This window comes from Lepisosteus platostomus, chromosome 3, assembly GCF_059453375.1.
Source record: "Lepisosteus platostomus isolate fLepPlt1 chromosome 3, fLepPlt1.hap1, whole genome shotgun sequence".
NCBI classification, from domain to species: Eukaryota; Metazoa; Chordata; class Actinopteri; order Semionotiformes; family Lepisosteidae; genus Lepisosteus; species Lepisosteus platostomus.
This window is the reverse complement of record NC_142613.1, coordinates 47,880,160-47,900,453: the sequence shown is the minus strand read 5'-3', so window position 1 is coordinate 47,900,453 and position 20,294 is coordinate 47,880,160. Positions and strand designations below refer to the sequence as shown.

Here is a 20,294-nt window from a genome sequence, read left to right as displayed (position 1 = left end):
TCATTTCACTCTGGTATTATACTCTCAAGGAACATATCACCCATGTATAAAAACGAATTAAATCTGTTATTCCAATAAAGAACCCCTTTATTTGTGAAATATTGAAGACATCTGATTATCTATGATGATGCTTTTGCGTAGATAAGAATGTAATAAAATACATCTTCACAAACAGTTACAAAATGAGGAAAAGTTTCGGAGACACAAGATGCTAGAAGTGAAAATGAGGATTTTTTTATGTTCGCTACGCATTTCAATAGAAAACATATCAGAGCTTGTACTTTTAGTGCATGCACTGTTAAATATGTTAAAATTCCCTTCCAGTCTAAAAATAACATTTAAAAGGCTATAAGGTATCCTGGGAAAGCACTGCACCAATTTAGTTTTATTTTTAGAATTTAGAATTTTAGAAAAAAATTAGAAAAGTTTTGAAAACAGAACTATTCTGATAGTATATATGATATTGAAAACTTGAAATCTATGGTGCCATTACACACTATACATGTTTTTTTAAGTTTACTATGGCCCCTTTCTTTACTAGCAAGTCTGATTGAAGAATGATTCAAACACACATGACAAAAACTGCCAATGTTTCCAGTGAGTAATAGACAAGCATTTCAGCTCAATGCAGCACATGAGGACACAAATAAGCTAATAATTAATTAAATCCCATAATGGAACACGTATCAAATAGGGAAATAGCTGAGACAACTCAAAGCATTGAATAAAAAATAGTTCAGCTTCTCTTGCCTAACAGAATTGCAACATGTAGATTTATGTTTATCAGTTCCACATCTACTTATTGTTTATTCAACACATACAGTATGGGATGACTTAATGTGGAATGTAAATGAGCTGCATGATAGTTGCATTTTAGGAAATTGATGCCTGAAAAGGACCAAACATGAAATCTGTCCATTTTTATGCCTCAACCAATTTTGTTCACCCGTTTTTTTTTCTGTATCTGTTGGTTTCCCCATTATGAAACATACTGGAAGTGTGGTGTACATCCCAGTATACTTCAGGGTTCATACTTGCGTGTTGTGCAACAACTTCATTTACATGATTCTTTTTTTTACTTACCGAGAGCCCAATGCACATTTTCTTTCTTGAAAATGCAATGGCCATCTACCATTACATTTTTTTAGACAAGAATAATACACTTCTGCAAAAGCAAATTGGAAAAATGGATGATATGCACCGTTTTCATCTTTTGTTTTCTTTCAAAAAGGCTTTCCCCACTTTTCAAGAAAACCCCGTACTACTCTTCAACCATTTTTCATATGGGAAGTTCAGGAGAATGTGAAGTAAAAACATGCAACCCGCAGAAAAGAGAGCAGTCGGAGGACAGAGTGTTCCCCTCGCTGACCACATCCCCCATCTCCACTGTAAAACCAAGGGTTCGTGGTAATGGACTTGCTCTTTACCTCATCAAATGTGCCTCCTTCAGGAATTCAGCTTTTTCATGGTCTGTAGCTCCTCTCTTCAAGGTCTGCTCAAAACAAGGATACAATATCCATTTAGTGATCCTCAGTCACTGTCAGCACCTCAATTGAAGGCATGATACGGGCGCAGCAGCTCAGTGGAGTCTCCACACACCTGAATCCACCGACTCTTGGTTCAGTTAGCAGGAGGCTAGCCAGGGACCCTTAACAGCGTAACTGACTTGGCATGAGAGTGCAAACCAGCTTTCGAAGAGCATTGTTGTGACATGGGCTTCATTGTGTGCTTTCTGTTCTGCCTATCATCTTTGGTATAAATGAATATTTGAGTGTAGGGTTACATTAGTTTCCAAAGGTATCAAGAGCACTCCCTGCTTGTTAAGGAGTGGTGTTATTTTTTAAACCTTTAGAAATAATGTAGGGGGGGGAATGAATACAAACACTTAAACACCGTATTCAACATGCACATTAACAAATTGCTTCGCCACATCATTAAATGGTTTTCTTGGTTAGTGACATTTTTTTTTCTTATTCAGTAGATGTGCACACACAGCTATGCTTTTAGAAATGTTGCTGGTGAAGCACTTTGAATGCTGGAATCTTGTACTTCAGACACGGAATTTACTGAGTTGGCCTTTATTTTTATTATCATCACATTTCTATGAAAATCCTTGGCAGAATCTCATTCCAGTTGCTCTTCTTGAAACCTGCATGTAAAGTGAGAGGCATTCAAAATGGACCCAAGAGTATTTGTTTACTGTCCTTATATGTTGATGGTAAAAATAGTATAGTGTATCACATATATTACTTTACATAAAATCACACATTAATCAACTATAATACCCAAGCAAATTTTAAGTACAATTCTTACCTGTGATAAACAAACCTGAAACTGACGAGCAAAATATATTTTTGGAATTTTGTACTATCCTTCTTTAATTAATTGATTAAATTGATTATTTAGTTAATAGGGCTATATTATTAGTTTCCATGTCTTTAGGTCAGTTTTAGCAACCTTAATTTGGACAGGACTGCAGATTAAAACAGGCAAGTGTGACAGGTATCTAGCTTTTCTGGATCACGCTGTCCTCTGATTTCATTTAAAACTGCATATTGCTACTAAAGTTTCATTCTTAAATGAAAAGAAATGACTGACTGAAAGAATAAAAAAGATAATTATTTTCCAGATATCAAGACTGTAAATTGGGTGAATGCATTTGTATATAAAAGATGGTACTGTATAGTACCTTTGTATCACCTGCATTTTCTTCCATTGAGTAATTTTTTTGACAAATTAAAGAATATGTTTTCCTAACTGCTTCTGCTTTGTATTTTGCAAAGCATTTACCGAACCTAAAACTACCTAGCAAATTACAATGTGCAACTTGACAGAAACAAAACAATCCCTCCTTGCACGCTAAAGTGAGAAATCAACAGCGCCATCTCCTGGAAAAGCAACGAGGAACCGCAAAAGACTTCATAACAAAGGAGCACCTTGAAGAGCAATTCGTCATTTTAGAACAAACTGCCTGTAGCTGACATTTCTGTTACATTAGACCCTGAGGTTTGTCTTAAAAATAGGAGGAGAAACGGAATGGGAAGGAGAATGTACGGCTTCTTTGTGCTTTGGACGAGTTCACCTTTATAGCCACTTGGGTTTCTCCAGTTCCATCCCCCAGGATGTTCACAGCAGTGCCTGAATAGACCTCACCAAAAGCCCCGCTGCCCAGGAAACTCAGCAGTTTCAGCCTCTCCCTTGGAAACACTGGCAGTCTGCTGGTCTCACAAGCATTTGGAAGGGTACTGGACACAGAAAGAAGACATTTTAATTTGAATGCACTGTAAGCAGAGATGCTTGTCTATCTGTTGCCATCCGTGGCTTTTTGTGTCTTAGATCTTTCCATACTAGCCTTAAAGAGCACGTTTACATTATGCCATGGTACTATCAAAACTGAATTCATCAGCTTTGCAGCATGACACCTTTTTTTTATACAAGTCCTCTCCTGAATGATGACGTTTTGTTACTTAAGAGTTGCGGGGGAGACAAAGGCAATGGTGCAGTAGATTGAGCCCCTTATATTTTAAAGGGCCATCAAATGATTTTCAAATGAATGAGCTTTTCCCTCAATCCTTCAAAAATCAATTTTGTTTTCTTTCAAGGTTTAAAACACAAAGGTAACTAGAGAACTCATTGAGCTTCACATAGTGTACATGCATCCTTATTGGCTTTGTGCCACCCTGGCACTCAGCCACCTATCAGCTGCTGCCATTAGAGGATAAACAACCATTTATGGCCATCACTTTCTGCATTGCAACACCTACCTATAAAACACACAGCTACATTGTATCACCAAAAATTCTGAATCAACAGATGGAAAAAGTCTGGTGGCATTTCGCAAAGCTTACATCCCAAACCATTTAATCCCTGATATTGTGAGGAGAAATAGTTTTTTCAGTTCTTTATTTTATGATGTGCAGTGAAGCATGTTAGACTACACCACAGTATTCTTTAATACATCCAATACAATTTAGCACTCTTAGCCTGCTTTTGTTTATGTGTCCTATTGGTTAGATCACAGTTACAGTACATTGGTTAGATTCATTTACCTTATAGCATAGCAGGCATTAGCCAGTCCCACCAGCCCCCGGAGGTTATCAAGTTCTTGATCTGGCTCCAAGTGAATGGTTATGTTGTTAGGACAAGACTTCTTTTGTTTGCGTCTTTTATACACAACTAGAAGAAAACAGAAAAGAAAGTGGGATTTGTATTAAAATGCCGTTTTATTTAGTAGTAAAAAATGTAAATGTTCAAAGGGAAATTTGAAGGTTGTAAGAGGGTGGCGACTCCAGATGAGAGGGAGATTCTTGTTTGGACTACATTCCCCAGAATGCTGTCGGGATTGATCAGATGCCCTTAGTCACCTGACCACTTGGCACCAGACGATTGACACTGTGAGGTGACACTATATGAAGGTGAGGAATTGTAGGTCAGCCATTATTTGCTGTCTGAGGACATAGGCAGATTCTCTTCTACTGTATGTAAGTTGTACCAGAGGGGGAAGGAAAAAACACAGACTTACAGTACCAAGTGAGTGCATAACTGAGGAACTTTTTAAATTTTGGAACAGTGTTTTGAAGATTCTCAAGAGAAAAGAGTTTTGGAAAATTGGTAATAAGATTAGATGCCATGTTTTGTTAGAGATTCAAGAAGTCAATCAAGAGCTGGAAAAAGACAAAGGCTTTGTTCTGCTGTTTGGTTTAATGTTTGCAGCACTGTAAACAGACTACATTTGATTTGTATCACAGACCTACTGTGTTTTTTTTCTAACCCTGACCCCCATTTAAAATTCCCATTTTAAGACACCCCACACCAGTAGTTTTGCAAAGGTATTCAAAGAGAGTACAACCAGAGTCATTAGTTGCATGGACAGGTATTGGGGTGTGTCCTCCAGCCCCCATCTTTATGGAGATCAGACAGGTTCTGAACCTTGGACATGGGTAGTATTACAGTATGTTACTTTGAATACTGACTGGAGCCACCCAGTCCCAATTCAAAGAAAAATATTGTGACATTTCACAGTCACTTGTAATCAACAATTTAATTTAATAAGATTAATAAGTTAATCTTAAAAAAGGCAAGCATGCATTCACCCTGCATTTTCTCCCAGACCCCTATACAGCTCAGAGTATAAAAGCACAGTATGGCCCATCACATGACACTGGAAATAACAGATCTAGTTCATGTCTGTCATCCTACCATGATCCTAATAGTTATTTGTATATACTGATGTCAAATTGACATGACAGAGTTTGAGCAGGGAACTTTGTCAGTGTGTAAGCTGCACAGAAGCAAGTAGAGGTTAATTCCATGTTAAAATGTAGAACAAAATACACCAGGCTCTGGCTTTTGAATCTTTTTATGGTGTCATTCACACTTGAAGGCTTTAGCTGTAATGTGTTCTATTCTTTCCACTCTTCAGTGCTGAATTAGCCTGTACTTGTTCCATAATGAATTAACCTGTACTTGTTCCATAATAGTGTTTCTGTGAACTCCAATTAAAACACACCATGATAAAAAATGTAAACAAATATAAAACTGTGGGATGTTCACAAAACAGCATTAATAGAACAAGCTCAGAAGACAGAATTTTTGCAACAAAAATATAATATTTTGTATATTTCCTTTCTGTAAATGAGTGTCACCAAATGTGTTTTAATGGTATTTTTCCATGGTCTTTATCTGACCTCACAAAGTAGACCTTAAGATTTTCATAATCTCACAAGCGAAAGATGTCGTGCCTGAAGATGCGTAGTAAATGCAGAATTACATACTGGAAGCACATTAGTTACACACGCACACAAACTCACAGAACACTCAGGAGTGAGTTGACAGTAGTTTTTACCTGGAGCTGCCCACATTTTTGTGCACATTCTAAGTACGAGTTTAAAATAGTTCAGTTGGTGAGCTAGTTTTCTAACAAGAACAGAAAGTATAGTCCAAATCTGCATCCCAAACAGTTCTACCTCCTAGCTTGTCTGGTTCTCTATCCCATTTAAGACAAACTAGCCTTCCCTGCTAAATTTAAATCACTTTTTGCATTGTTTTATATATTATCAATGCTCTCAAAGGGCCTGTAGCATGGGTTGAATATGCATATTGTAAGAAACACTTTTCACATTTATAGTGTTTTTTAAGAGCACATGTAGCTGTGGATTATGAAATATATGAATATTTATGAATGATAATAGGTTCAAAATCATGGAAAGTACAACATACAGTACCACAGCAATGAGCTTTAATAAAGATGAACCAGCTGTGATGGTTGCTGTGTTTGACTATATAAGAAGAATCTCTTTATTCTGTTCTGCTTTCTAACATTGATCAGTGGCAATTAACATTCATTTATGCCATAATAAAATATTATACTCAGTGACTGCTCTGCTAAAATACTTACCCAAAGCAATTATCATTACCAGCAATACAAGAACTGCAGTCACTGCTGTCACAGTAATGAACGGATCTGCATTGTGAGAATCGCCTGGAATGAAGTGAAAGAAAGGTCAGTGTGTATGTTTAGGTGTAGTCATTTGTTCTGTTTACAATGGCACACCACTATACCTCAGTATAGCAGTCACTATACCAGTGACGTACTGTAGATCTGAGTGGCCTCAGATCTTTTTTTATCCCTTGGGAGATCATTATTTTTGCTTGTGATTAACTTTTGATGTAGACACTACATATTGTACGATGATCAATAACTCTTTGTGCTTATGGGGGATGTTGTAAAATGTACAAGGCGTAGTTCTCTGAAATCAGTTGTCCCTGCTATAAATACAGTTAACAACAATACACAGCCTGTTGACCTTGGTATCCTGTTCCCTTCCCAGTTTAAATGAGCTTCTAGAAGTTGATTAGTATTATTTGCCAGCAGATCACACTTCATACAAGTTTCCCCAAAGGTTTTTAATTGCTATAATTGACAAGGTTGGGCAAGACAGTACTACTTGTGTTGATGCACCAGATTTTATGTAGTAATAATTATAAATTAAATTTACAAAACATTTTTCATATCAAAGACACCCAAAGAGTGTCCTCATCCACCACCGAAGTGCAGCACCAATCTGGGTGTGATGTGGTACAGCCCAATAACACAGAAAACCAGAGAGAAAAATGAGAAATCACTTCACCGATAACATTAAAGGGGAACTTTAAGGTCAGATAGCCAGATTGAGTGGGTCAGAGTAGAATTTAGCCTGGACACCTGGATTTATACTCCTATTCTTACTGGCACACTCTGGTCATGCAAGCAAGTACAGCAAGTACAGTACATACAAAAAACATAAAATGGGCACATTTCCAGACTTCGAAAGCTGAAATAGTGAAACGTACTGTGCAATTCTATAGCCCCACTGATATCACTGTATTCTCCAAGACCAAGCAAACTGGCAGCTGCTGCACGAAACTGAAAGGACCCCCTGTGGTTTTTAGCTTTCCAGGTGCAAACACTTGAGCTGCAGGAGTCATTGTGAACCAGCCGCCAGGGTCCAGGGTCAGTCTCATTCGCTGCAACACTCTTCTTCTGCACCTGCCTGGAGGCCAGCAGGAAAAATCAATACACATGTTATCATGCATTCTGCAATGCAAGAATATTAATGAGATATAAATACAATGAAGATTAATTTTGATGTAAATTTTAAAGATGAGATAATTTCTCTAACACCACAAATCTTCTCCAGGGACTGCTCACTCACAAAGACATGTTTGCCATTCTAAACCTACCTTCTGTTTCTCTGATTTACTCTCATCTGTTCTATTATACATCACACTGTGACTACGCATTTCCCCCATTAAAAAGAAAATAGGACTTCCTACTGTAGCTTTAAAATCACTTTCTGGAAATATTAAAATAATGATTGCCTCTAAGTCACTATTTCCGCTTCATTTTTTCTCTGAGATGTCAGGTAACTTTATAAATGCAGGATGTTTTTTTTAAACCTTATTTTCCTTTATTATTTGATTAATGGAAACATCAAATGTTTGTAAGTTATTCTATAAGTAAATTGTAGATTTTGAATGGTATGTGTGATCTATTAGTCTATTTAATCCTAAATCCCTGTATAAAGGGATTGATGAGATTGATGAGATATAGCACTGTGCTAAGGAGCAAAGAAAGTAGTTAAATAATGCATTAATTAATGACTTATCAAACAAATTTAGCTAAATATAACATGCCCTTTAACTAAAATTTTATATCAGAAGAGTGACCTAAACTGATAAAGCCAGTTCCACCAGGTGTGGAACTTTGCCAGATTCTCTTTAACTTTTCTTAACAAGTTTATCAGTTTCTTGATTAACCAAGACTGAATAAACAAAAGATATCTGGGGCCTCCACCAGCTCCTTTGAGGTCAGACTTTAACTGAAAGTTTCTTCCTTCCCACAACTGTCTTATTTGAGACAGCAAACCCATGGATTGACTGGCCAATCAGGATGGTCAATCTATCAGCTCATGCATGAGCTATTCAATAATCTGGTTTGTACTGTACATCTGACACAAACAAAATAAAAGAGAACACTGTTGCAAATGTTACAAATGTTGACAAATGCATCACTAATGAAGGGGACCTGATCTCCAGTATGTAGTAAGTGATGTTGCAACCATTGTCTTCAGCTGTCTGCCATTCAATTGTCTTTCCTTCTTTCCAGAACCTCGGAACTCCAGGCTTGCCTGGGACTCCAGCTGTTAAAAATCAATGTTTTACAATCCATTACAAACAAAAACCAGAATCAAAGAGAGCAAAGTCTCTTCAATAAGTAAACGCATGATTTAGTCAAATGAGTTGTACTTTCCCTGGAAGGCTTATTTCAGTTTTTATTTCCATGTTCAAAAAGTTTAGTTTTTTTCTTACACACTGACAAATCCTTCTCGTCTTACCTGTTGTTGTGAATGCCACTTCTGGTGAAACAGCTGCCTCCTCAGTCTTATAAAGCACTTTAATTCGAACCAAATACTTCCTGTTTGGATGAATGGATAACACGACGCATGTATTCATAGATCCATTCCTGCATTCAGTCTGTGGCTGATACCATTTTCCTGTGAGTGGCTGCAAATGTTAAGAATTAGCACAGAACAGTTTATTAGAGTTAAGACGTAGGCCATTTCCTCAGCTCACACATACCTGCAGCTTTTAGAAAACTGATGTTCTTCTTAAACATTATGAAGCATCATAAAAAAAACAATCATTATTGGAGTCACTTTGGTTTTTTCAGCCTTTTCTTTTTTTTTTAGAACAAAATCCAAAAGGAGTGGTTAGAATAATGCTTTCTCAACAATATTCAATTGAAACAATTTGACTTCTCAACTTGATTTCTCCATTCTTATCTCTAATCATTCCATTGTTGTGTTCAAAACACAAAGGGCATATTTGTCTTGTCTTTACCTCAGATAGTTCAAACCAGAAGTGCCTTGTACTATTGTCACTGGGTGCTTTCCACTGTAGTTCTACACTGGTGTTGCCCAGAGTTACAAGTATTGGTGCAGAAGGGGACTGGAAGGTTGTAACACGGAGTGGAGCACTGATGGAAAACCAGTTTTCTTCAGGGTGAAATGACAGTACCTTTATATGAAATACAGTTCAAAGAGATCAAGAAAATAAACAGTCTAATATAAATCAAAAGTCAATAATACAAAACATTACTCTTTTGATTTTGAATCGTACGTTATCCCTCACTTGAGGTTTTTGGTGTGGCTGTGGAGCTCATCTATCCATTATTAAAGCCATTGTTCTTTATAGGGAAATGAGGAGAAAGACATATCTTTGCAATCTTTCAGACACAATTCATTATTGTTGTTATGTAAACTGACACACAGTGGAAACACTATATAGGTTTTTCACTAATTGCACTGAAACACCCATCAATTATCAGAATGCTGCTGATAAGGGTCATGGCAAATCAGAGCCTGTCCTGGAAGCAGAGGGCACAACATAGGACAGGTCAGGATGCCAGTTCATCGCAGTGCAACAGAAAAGGATGTTTAATGCTACAACTTGCCATTTACTAGTTAGTACAGATACCAATATATTAAGAAGCAGCTTAGTCATTTGTTACTCATTCTTTGAAAGATTAAAGCCAAAATCAAACCACATTGTCTTAACGCAGTATCAAGAAAAATATAAACACAGTATACTGTATATAAGAGCACATCTAAAAAATAACTGAACATACCTCAAATTTATACGATGTACCTCCTCTGAGATGATGAAACATCATTGAAAGGCAGTGCTCAGGAAATTCATTTTTTGTCTGAGGTTCTGAGGGATAACAGTCCACTGCATTTATTAGGGCCTGATACCTGATTTTAGCAGTGGGACCATTTGGCTGCGAAGGTTCAGTCCATGATAAGTTAACAGCTCTGTCAGAGGCCACAGTGAGAGTAATGTTTGTAACTGCCCCAGGTGCTGAGAAATGAAAATTCAGACTGTCACCATTCTAAATGATTTAAGCGAACAAATAAATTCTACGTCTGTATTGTAACAATAGTGACAAATTCAAGTGGGAACGAAACAATAATTCTACAGTATGTGCAAGATAGATATTTATATAGCAAACCAAGAAGAAATAGTTACAGAAAACTAAATCATGAGGATTTGGAGTTGAACTTCTGTTAGTGTTTGAGTAAAGGCTATGGGAAGGGGCTATCTGAAACAGAACTGGGTTTAGAGCTAAAACTTGAATTAGGGTGAATAGTAGGGTTAGGATTTCAGATGAGTTACTGCAGGGTTGGTACAAGGCCTTGTTGTTTGTGATGGGCAATACATGACTACAAGTAATTTGTAACTAACACCTTACTTCCAAACAAAGTAGAGTTAATGACCTCTTCTCCAAGATGTTCCTCAAAGCCCCCATAGTAATTTTTCACAGCAGTTTGCATTAAATAGGTTGTGAATGTCTGTAATCCTTGGAGATGATAAATGGGTTCCTGGACATCCTATAACCACAGATTAATCATTAGACCTACAACAGTGTATTTGCTTTGCAATATTATTATCTGCAACTAAATCTGCTAAACGTTTTCTGAAGCAATTATTTTTCTCTGGATCAGCAATTAGTCAGTGTGCTACAGTAAATATCTCAAGAAGAATACATAACAAGGAGAACACATGTAGCAAATCAAGACAGAAGAAAACTAATTACAGGAAAAGCCAAGAAGATACCAAGCACCTTCATGTCCACATTGAGTGAATTTAAGTGCTAATATAAAATACTATATGGTCATTAAAAATAATAATTTAACTTTTGTGACTAACTGCTCAATGTTTTAGCATTAATAATGTTTGGCAAATTGATGGATTATATAGATTAGCCTTTCTTAACAAATATCTTTTTTTAATGATTGGAACCAAGCCACAGGAAAGATAAAAACTGTCATGAAAGCACAGCTTTCTTTTCACAAAAAGGGCATTTATAAATTTCACAAAATGGGACATTGATTTACTGTAGATGAAACCTTGAAAAAATCCCACTCACATTCATCTTTTCACCTTTGAGAAAATATGATTGTTTTTGGGTTGTTTTGATGCTTCAAAAAACAAACCCAATCATTTGACCTTGTGCTTTGATTTTTTAACATTTTTTATTTATATGTTTCTTCACAGAGCATCAGGAGTAGTAGCTTTCCATTTTAATCTACATATAAAAGCACATAAAACTTTTTATGAAATCAAAATTCATCATAATGTATTTTTCATGTTTCATTATATATATTGAGCTCAGCTCTATAGGTTTTCTGGATTGAAATTAAAATTTTGTATTATTCACATGTCCTTTTACTTGAGTGTTTTAAAACTATACAAAAAGCCTATTTAGAAAGCTGAATGATTCTGGAATGTCTTATTATGCAAGGTTCCATTAAAAAAAGATGTCTGTTTATCAAACAGCAAAACAGTCCTTGCAATAAACACAATTAAATGCAAAAACATTGAGGGTCTTCACCCAGTTATTTGGCCATTTTCTTAAAAGGACTACAGTATTTCTGCAGTACCACTACAAGTATTTAATTACACACTAAAATAATGATTATGCACACTAGCATGCTGGTACAGCAGAACAAAGGTGTTGTTTTTATCATGAGAACAGTTTTTAATCAGCCTTTGGCCATAGACACTGATGTGAAAATCTTGTTGTGGTTGAAATACCCAATATAATCTTCAAAGTCTAAAAATGCAAACATCTGAAAGAAATTAGTGAATTGCAATATTACCACAACAGTACACTGCAGTCCATGTAAGCAGTTGTATCCATTGCTAACGTTCTTCACAACACCATAATATAGTAGGTAGGTAGGTCTGGGCAAGGTTATCCCATTGCACTGAGTGAGAGGACTGTATTGTGGGAATTCAAGCACAAAACTGCTGTTTGAAGCTCGAATTATTCTAGCTTTATCCTTGTTTGGAGCTGGTATCAAGCAGTTTTTCTCTGTAAAACAAAACATAGACTACACTGAATACATACATGATCTCACTTTTTATGTTATGTAAAACAAGTTAGACTGGTAATGTTGTACTAACGCAGAACAAAAGCGTATTAGTCGAGTTGAAGATGTGTTTCACAGTTCTCATTCTGTTTGAGAACTCATTTCGCACAAGTAAAACATCATAAAGAAACTCTTCTCCATCTTAAAAAAATCCAAGATAAAGCACTTGCAACACGGAACACAGAAAAAACGATACAGACGTTTGCTACATCCAGGCTACACTAATGGGCTACTGTATTCACAAAATGCTCCAGCTTGTTCGATTCTTAACTAAAAACCTTAACAATGAATTCTCTTTTGTCAACAAAAACGAAAGCACGTGTTTACTGTATAAGTCCAATATTAGCATTCTTTCATTTTCTCCCACTTCGTTATGATATGGATTTTAAAGTAGTACTTCTTTCTTAATGAACTGCTACGGTTGAAATATTCACACCAAGCAGAGAACTGCACTCCGAAGACAGCAGCTACCTAATAGTTTGGAAAATTTCCGAAATAACCACTGGCGACAGAACCTTTAGTCACACGGCCGTTAATGTGAAATAACCGTTCGAACACAAGATATAACCATTCACATCTTTACTCTCTTTACTCTCATGATAGCATTTCTAAATCTTCATACGCAGAAAAGGTTTTGAAAGACGTGTACTAAAATAGCTGTCAGAGTTTTGAATAGAGTATGAAAGAATGTTCTCATATCTCACATGTACTGTACCTGGGTAAGGATGCAGATTTGAACTGTAGGCCTTGAGGTGAACAGGATGTTTCTCAGTGAACAAGGCCCTCTGCTGGCCACTGGATTTTTCCATCAGAAACACTGTCTCATTATTGCCCGCTATGGCAGTCCAGTAAATGAACTGTTCATCAACAATCAAACTCCTGATTTTTTCACCTGTATCACGGAGGAAACACAATATGACATTATTTTATATAGTTACGGTACATAACGCTAGTGTTTGCAATTCAGCAATATACAGTATGTGCCTTTAAGGCCAAGAAGAAAAAGGATGTCTAGAAAACCGAGTACTGTAGATATCATTTTAAGACCTGAGAATAAAATATATACCGAAAAGTCTACCACAGATATTTGTTTGATAAATGTTCGATTGATTGATTAAATATGTTAAAAATAATTCAAATTTCTTGTTCTGAAAACTTTACAATTTATTATATGCAAATTTCGACATGCATGTGTATGTACAGTATGGACTTTCTGGACTTTGTTCTGTAACAAAGTGAGATCCTAACTACTTGATTGGCCAATGCCACCCTACAGGTTGCTACTGTAGCTGGCTGCAAAGTCACATTTGCGAAAATTATATGGCATTCCTTAAAATTCTATGACTTTGGTTGGGGAAACAGGCTGATCGAGAATCTTGGAATTTGAGGAATGTCATTTCGTTATTGTTTAATTAGGCATGTGATAACACAGGTCAGTCAGGACATTTAAAAGTGGGTGAATTTGTTTTTTTATCTTGTATTTGTACTTGTATTTAATCTTAGGTCTCAGCTGAAATTTTAACTTCTGAAAAGTGATGTTATTACTGGGTCTGCTATGTAATGAAGACTTCTATAAATGTGTCCATGTGAAATTTTATTTTAATTGACATACTTTCTTCAAATTGAAGAATTCAATTGATCCACATCATCTATGTACATACAGTCTAATTTATATAGAAATAAATATATAAGGAAATATTTGCTATATAAGTTGGCAACATCTTGATCTTGCACAAAGTTCAATGTTGTTAAATGTGAGCAATTAAACACTGTAAACTGTTAAAAAAATCATATTATTACAAATTCATGTCAAGTTTGATCATTTCCACAGAGTCAAACATTCTAATGGTAAAGGGTGAATATAGTATTTTCTGTCGTTTGCTGATCAATGCTGATTTCAGCCTATGATGATAACTGAATTGAGTAATTTATTCTGTTTATGTTCTCATATTTCAGAAAATCTCATATTTGCATTGAAAAAAAATCTGAAAATCTAGCTTTTTTCAACTTACCAGACAGCAAAGGAACTCTAGTTATGTTTTTGCAACAGCATCCTTCTAGGTCTGTAGCCCATATGTCTCCTATTTGAGTGGAGAAATAAATGCGGCCATTTTCTCTGCCTGATGTATCCAAAGCCATCGAATTGCCCAGATTGAACTGGACTGTAGTGCAGTTACAGGGCTCCTCTTCAAGAGACAAGTTTTTCATTTCTAATTGATCTCGGACAACACAGTGCACAGTGTTGTTTTGTAGATCTAAGTAGACAATTCTTGTCTCCATATCAGAGCTTTCAACCCAGTAAACACGGCTGTGGAGTAAATATTACGGAGGGAACAAAATATTTTTTTGAAGAATTTTGAAGAAATGTCCAAACTCTCAAGCATTCACAATGTTTCTTGGCATCCTGAATGACCTGCTCTTCCAAAAATAAAGAGCACCTTTTTGTCAATTTCACATCATTATCACTCTGTAAGGTGTATATTGATATTTGTTTACAGCAATAAAAAGCAAATGTATTTCATTGATATATATACAGTATACACCATACAGAAAATCCAACACATAGTCCTGCTGCCTCAGAACCACAACATTTTTGTTTGTTCAGGATTAAATCACAATACAGTAATAGGAGCATCAATATCACTTTATAATTTTTATCACTATGTCAGCTCAGGTTCATTCTACATACCTCAGTAAGGGGTAGATAGCAAAAGCACCTATTGTAGAGTTTATGTTGTTTTGAGGGATGACAATAACTTCCAATGCTCTGGGTTTCAGGTCTAAATCCACCATATAGAGCTGCATGTCACTCATGGTGAAGTATGAGGCAATCAACAAATGCCTTCCAATCCAATCCACTGCCATGTCCCCAGCCTTGCACAAGCGACTGTCCTTCAGGACCTAAGGACAGAAATTTATTGCAAACACTTTAGAGATAAAAATGATAATCGCGTTTGCAGAATCTAGTTTTCACATATAAGATTCTTTACTACAGTAAGGTAGAAACCACAGGATACTTTTGTTTTCTGGTTAGTTAAATCATAGAATAAAACTAAAATGTTTTTGAAAGCGTGAAACTTGGATAGACGTACGTAAAAGCACCAAAAGATGTGCATTAAAAGTTTAGATATTTGTCATTTTTTTGGATAGAGACCAGATCCATCAGAGAGACTAATTGTGTACAAGCCACCAGGGAGAAATTGATCTTAACAACTAAAAGACAAGATGGCAATAAAGGTTTTGTCAGTCACGAAAGTTAGAAATGAAAAATATTTGTAGGTCAACATCTTGACAATATAAAATCAACTTCCAAAAATCTGAACCATTGAATTATTTACTATTATATTATAAATTTCTTGACATAGGTTACTTGACAACTCAAAGACGTATTTCCAAATCTCTCGTATTTCCAAATCTATGGCGGAGCGGTGGCTCTGCGGCTAAGGATCTGCGCCTGTGCCGGTTCGTGTCCCTGACCAAGGCCCTTAACCCCAACTGCTCCAGGGGCGCTGTATAAATGGCTGACCCTGCACTTTGACTCCAAGCTTCACTCCCTGTCTGTGTCTCATGGAGAGCAAGTTGGGGTTTGTGAAAAGACAAATTCCTAATACAAGAAATTGTATATGGCCAGTAAAGTGATCTTATCTGCTTATATCCGTTCTACACATTTTGAAAAATGTCTTGATGTGGTTAAGTTCTGGAAGTAGGGTTCTCCTTCTTTGTCTACTGTTCTAAACATGGATATTCTTCACTCTTACTTGGTCGTCTAGCTAGATGATTCCCCTATGGGCCTCTCACACTCAGAGCATTTTGTCATCATTTGACCCTTTAATATGAGGTTTTCTCCTGCTTGGGTACATGGTGCTACAAAGCAGGATATATGGTAGAAAGTCCTGGAGTGTTTCTCCTGAAAACCTGTTGAACCCTGTACAGCCTACATTTTTGTTTTTGTGTAAAAAGTAAAAATCTTGTTGAATGAAAGGTTGTGGAAAAATCATTACAGATAAGAAAAGTGTCAACATGTCGTATATAGATAGCTGTGCATTAAATTGAACACGAGATGTGTCCAAGAAAAAAGTGTTCAAACTGTATATAATAGGCCCATATTCATCTAGCTCTTTGAAAGATGAACTCTAGCCAGTGCCCACCTTGATTCTACAGTCTAATGTCATCGCTCACTGAAAAACGTACCTTCATTTACATTAAAGACTAGATTCAAAGTTCATATTTTTTTTCTATTGTTGAGTCTTTCAAGTCCAATCAATAACACTGTGTGTTGAGAAAGGGGGATATTGTGCTTTACTGTGTTTTCTTGGTTTTATAAAATTATAATAAAAACTTGTTAATTTCAGAATTCCATTGTGATTTGCATGATGCACCACGTTCAGATGGAATTATATAGACAAATATCAATTTAATTTTAATTATTGATTAAGCTAAAAGTCTGCAAGAAAAGTAAACTATAGGTACCTTCCAATTAATCTATTAACTTAGATCAGATAATATCATTGCCAATAAAAGTCAATACCACTGCTAATTTCTGTAGATTTTTAAAAATATTTTGAAGGAAGTAGCACTATTAATTGCATTTTAACATTTTATAATTAATTACCAAAAAACATAAATGGAACAATTGACATGATACTGATTTATATTTATATTATGAACATTAATCATAATAATCATAATAAATTTAACTTTACCGTGACAGTGCTAAGGTGTATCTAGGCTAACAATCACATCTTTCCTTTAAATTTTAATATTTGACAATCAATTGAAGGATAATGTTGAACTCATTATCAAAAATAGTTTATGTTGTATGAATTGCATGCCTTTATCCCAGTATTAGGGTCTGGAATATATCAGTAAAAAGATTACCTTTACTCTTGAACTACTATGCACATTAGTTTCATAAAGTGTGTCATTTTCAATGTCATACAGAATTCCTTCGTCAGCCCCGGAGCTAATTAGAGATGCATTGCCCTCTATTGAAACTAGCTGAACAGTCTGGCCAGTGTCGATATCCAGAAGGGAAATGTGTTTTTCTGCTGAAATTAGAAGCCGTGGAACTGGTATCAGAGCTACAACAAAAACAGAAGCAGTTATGTAAAGCACTTTACATTTTCAGCTTGTTATAGTGAATACTTAACATCCTCACTTATTCACATAAAACCTGCAATGCAACACGTTTCATTTCTACTGTAGCCCACACTTTTCTCTTTAGTGCAGAAACAATTTGCAATGATGACTGAACACCTGTTGAGGTTTGTCAATTGCTCCATCAATTTTCTTTTTAAATATGACTTTTTCTGAAAAAGATAGAATCAGAATTGAGCGTTTTTTAAGCATTTTGAAATAATTCTACTTTACAATAAACGTAGAACGTGAGTGCTGTGTTGTATAACTTATTCCAATGCTGTGGGAGACCTTATACTTATGCTCGTATTTAATATGGCATTCAATCATGGGTCTTTCATTTAGTAGAAATGCTGAAGACAAATACTGTACTTGTCTGAAATATCTAGGCACTTAGGAGTTCCTGGACTAGCTTAAAAAAGACTTTCTTATTAAATTATTAAATTTTTAGAAAAATCAGCCCAAAATTGAAGACACTTGCCTGAAGTGTTGGCTTGTGAAATGCTGGACATTTGTCCTGGACCTATTGAGGTAAAGGCCTGAACCTGTAAAAACAGAAGAAAAAAATCTTAAGAACATAACAAAGGTTATTCAAGCTTGTTAATTTAAATGCATAAGCTTTTTATAGAAAGCAACTTAAATCTCTGCTCGTATGTACTTTCACTTTCGCTGAAGTAATCCAAGGGAAAAGCCTTGCTCAAGAGTGATGCCCCAACTGGTATTTAAAATCACTACCTTCCACGTAGAAGTCCAGTGTCCCTAAGATGGCTGATTTTAAAATCCTTCTACCCACTTTCTAGGTTCCACCTGCCTCTTGCATATCGACAAATGTTAGAACTGCACTACACTTTTTATTTCACAGTGAAAAAGGAAACCAGGAAATGGGAGAGGTGTACCTTAAAAAGAATTAGAGAATCATACCGCACGTCTATGAGCTTATAAAATGTTTTATCGTCCAGAATACGTTTTATTTCCCATTTAATGGATGTGTTATTGGAGCTGCTTGTATTCAGCACACTGTAATGTAGCATGTATCCCACTATGATTCCGTTTGCATGTTGAGGTGCATCCCATCGCAATTCCACCTGCGTCGCCTCTGAATCCCATGGCTCATTGGTGCTTAACACATACATTCGGAGTTTCTGTGGCGCTGACGGCACTGTTCAGAATAAAACAAACAAGCTGAAATTAAACTGAAAGGATCACTGCATTAAATATACAGTATAATACATTGATTTTAACAAAAAAAAGGAAAAATAAGAATAAATGATGGAGTAATTGTCCTATGGGCACACCATAAGATACAAAAATATTTAAATTGGTAAATGTTACAGGCTTCAGCACTGCATGTGAATTTTTTACCTTTCTGATTTCACACTAAAAACATTTCAGATTATTTTTATACACTCACCAATTGTTTCTGAATAATCTACAGTCCCTAGATTGCACAGGCAGAATAATGCATGTACTCTCGGGTGTGTCATTTAACATGCTGTGAGCTCCACAGTACTGTACAGGTACAGCTAGGTGCTGGTTACAGGGGTGGTCTCTCTCTACTGTCACTGTATGCCCAGAGGCACTTGGCAGTGCCCAGGAGACACTTTTGTACAGCCAGCCATGGCAACCCTTGTTGACTGAATTCACTGAACTCTGAAGGCTCTCAGACAATTGTGTGAAGTTACTGTACTTGAGGAAATCCTTCTCCGGTATATTGATAAGCTTTTTACTATCTTAAATCATAATATGGCAATGAAAACAAAAATTCCCCCACACAACAAGTACAGTAAGTCCTAAATCCAAATGGGTCAGAGTAAGTGAAAGAATTCTAAAGAACCAGCTGATTAAGAAAAGAGCAGCAATTTGAAGAAGTGATATGCTATGACTTAAAAACTCTTCTTTACTAATAACCATCAACTGACAAGTTTTGGGCTGAATGTAAGATATGGTGACTGAATCAAAAATAAAAAAACCTCTATTCCCCCATACAACAGTAAGCAATAAAAACCAAAAAACCATAAGCTCGTAACGTAAGCAAAAATAATCATAAAGGCTTACACTGAGGAACATACACAGCAAATCATACAGGCATTAATGTAACCTTTATTTCATGCATCACAGTTGTTCATATTTTAGACACATTGTAATATAATAGTCCTGATGTCTATGCAACAGCCTACACATTTAATAAGATACTGTATCTCCTGCTTTTGAAACAAAAATGCCATACCTCCTTCAGGTGCTTGTAAGGTTGTCTTTGTTGTGTTTCCCCTTCCCCAGTAAGTGTATGGGGTAATACTTATGTCAAATATAGTGTAAGGCTGCAAACCTCTCACTTCAATCCTTGGTTCAGATGATTCAATCGATGACTGACAATAGCTGGCAAAATGACTCTAAAGATAATAAAACTCTCAGTGAAAATAAAACCAGATGCTCTAAAAAGACAAAGAACATTGGAAAGGAAATACTACCATTTCCATAATACAAATACATTATATTAACCATCTCATATTTATTACATTTAAAAGAAATCCAATCAATTTTCCATTATTAAAAACAACAAAAAGAAGACTGCTTTTACAAAAGCACCAGGATACACTACAAATGTTTCTTAGAAGGCAGGTAAGTGATTTGTCCAACACTGAAACAGACTCTATATAACAATCTCAAAGATTTCTTTTCCAT

The 20,294-nt window shown here is 35.9% G+C and overlaps 1 protein-coding gene across 2 annotated transcripts in view; it reads right to left on the bottom strand.

Annotated features, from left to right (window-relative positions):
* The window catches only part of ros1 (c-ros oncogene 1, receptor tyrosine kinase), a 72,898-nt gene that overhangs the window by 24,370 nt on the left and 28,234 nt on the right, over positions 1-20,294 (bottom strand). For both annotated transcript variants that reach the window (XR_015935426.1, XM_088625827.1), the window contains exons 18-35: positions 19,840-20,002; positions 18,509-18,771; positions 18,094-18,157; positions 17,355-17,557; positions 15,166-15,377; positions 14,489-14,784; positions 13,192-13,368; positions 12,204-12,418; positions 10,793-10,931; positions 10,169-10,401; positions 9,382-9,558; positions 8,877-9,045; positions 8,567-8,681; positions 7,333-7,532; positions 6,398-6,481; positions 4,050-4,176; positions 3,083-3,245; positions 1,428-1,492 (exon numbers count right to left, since the gene is read on the bottom strand). Coding sequence is in view for 1 of the 2 variants with exons in the window: in XM_088625827.1 (XP_088481953.1) it covers positions 1,428-1,492; positions 3,083-3,245; positions 4,050-4,176; positions 6,398-6,481; positions 7,333-7,532; positions 8,567-8,681; positions 8,877-9,045; positions 9,382-9,558; positions 10,169-10,401; positions 10,793-10,931; positions 12,204-12,418; positions 13,192-13,368; positions 14,489-14,784; positions 15,166-15,377; positions 17,355-17,557; positions 18,094-18,157; positions 18,509-18,771; positions 19,840-20,002 (3,065 nt within the window). In the remaining variant the exon portion in view is untranslated. The remainder of the gene's footprint in view (positions 1-1,427; positions 1,493-3,082; positions 3,246-4,049; positions 4,177-6,397; positions 6,482-7,332; positions 7,533-8,566; positions 8,682-8,876; positions 9,046-9,381; positions 9,559-10,168; positions 10,402-10,792; positions 10,932-12,203; positions 12,419-13,191; positions 13,369-14,488; positions 14,785-15,165; positions 15,378-17,354; positions 17,558-18,093; positions 18,158-18,508; positions 18,772-19,839; positions 20,003-20,294) is intronic.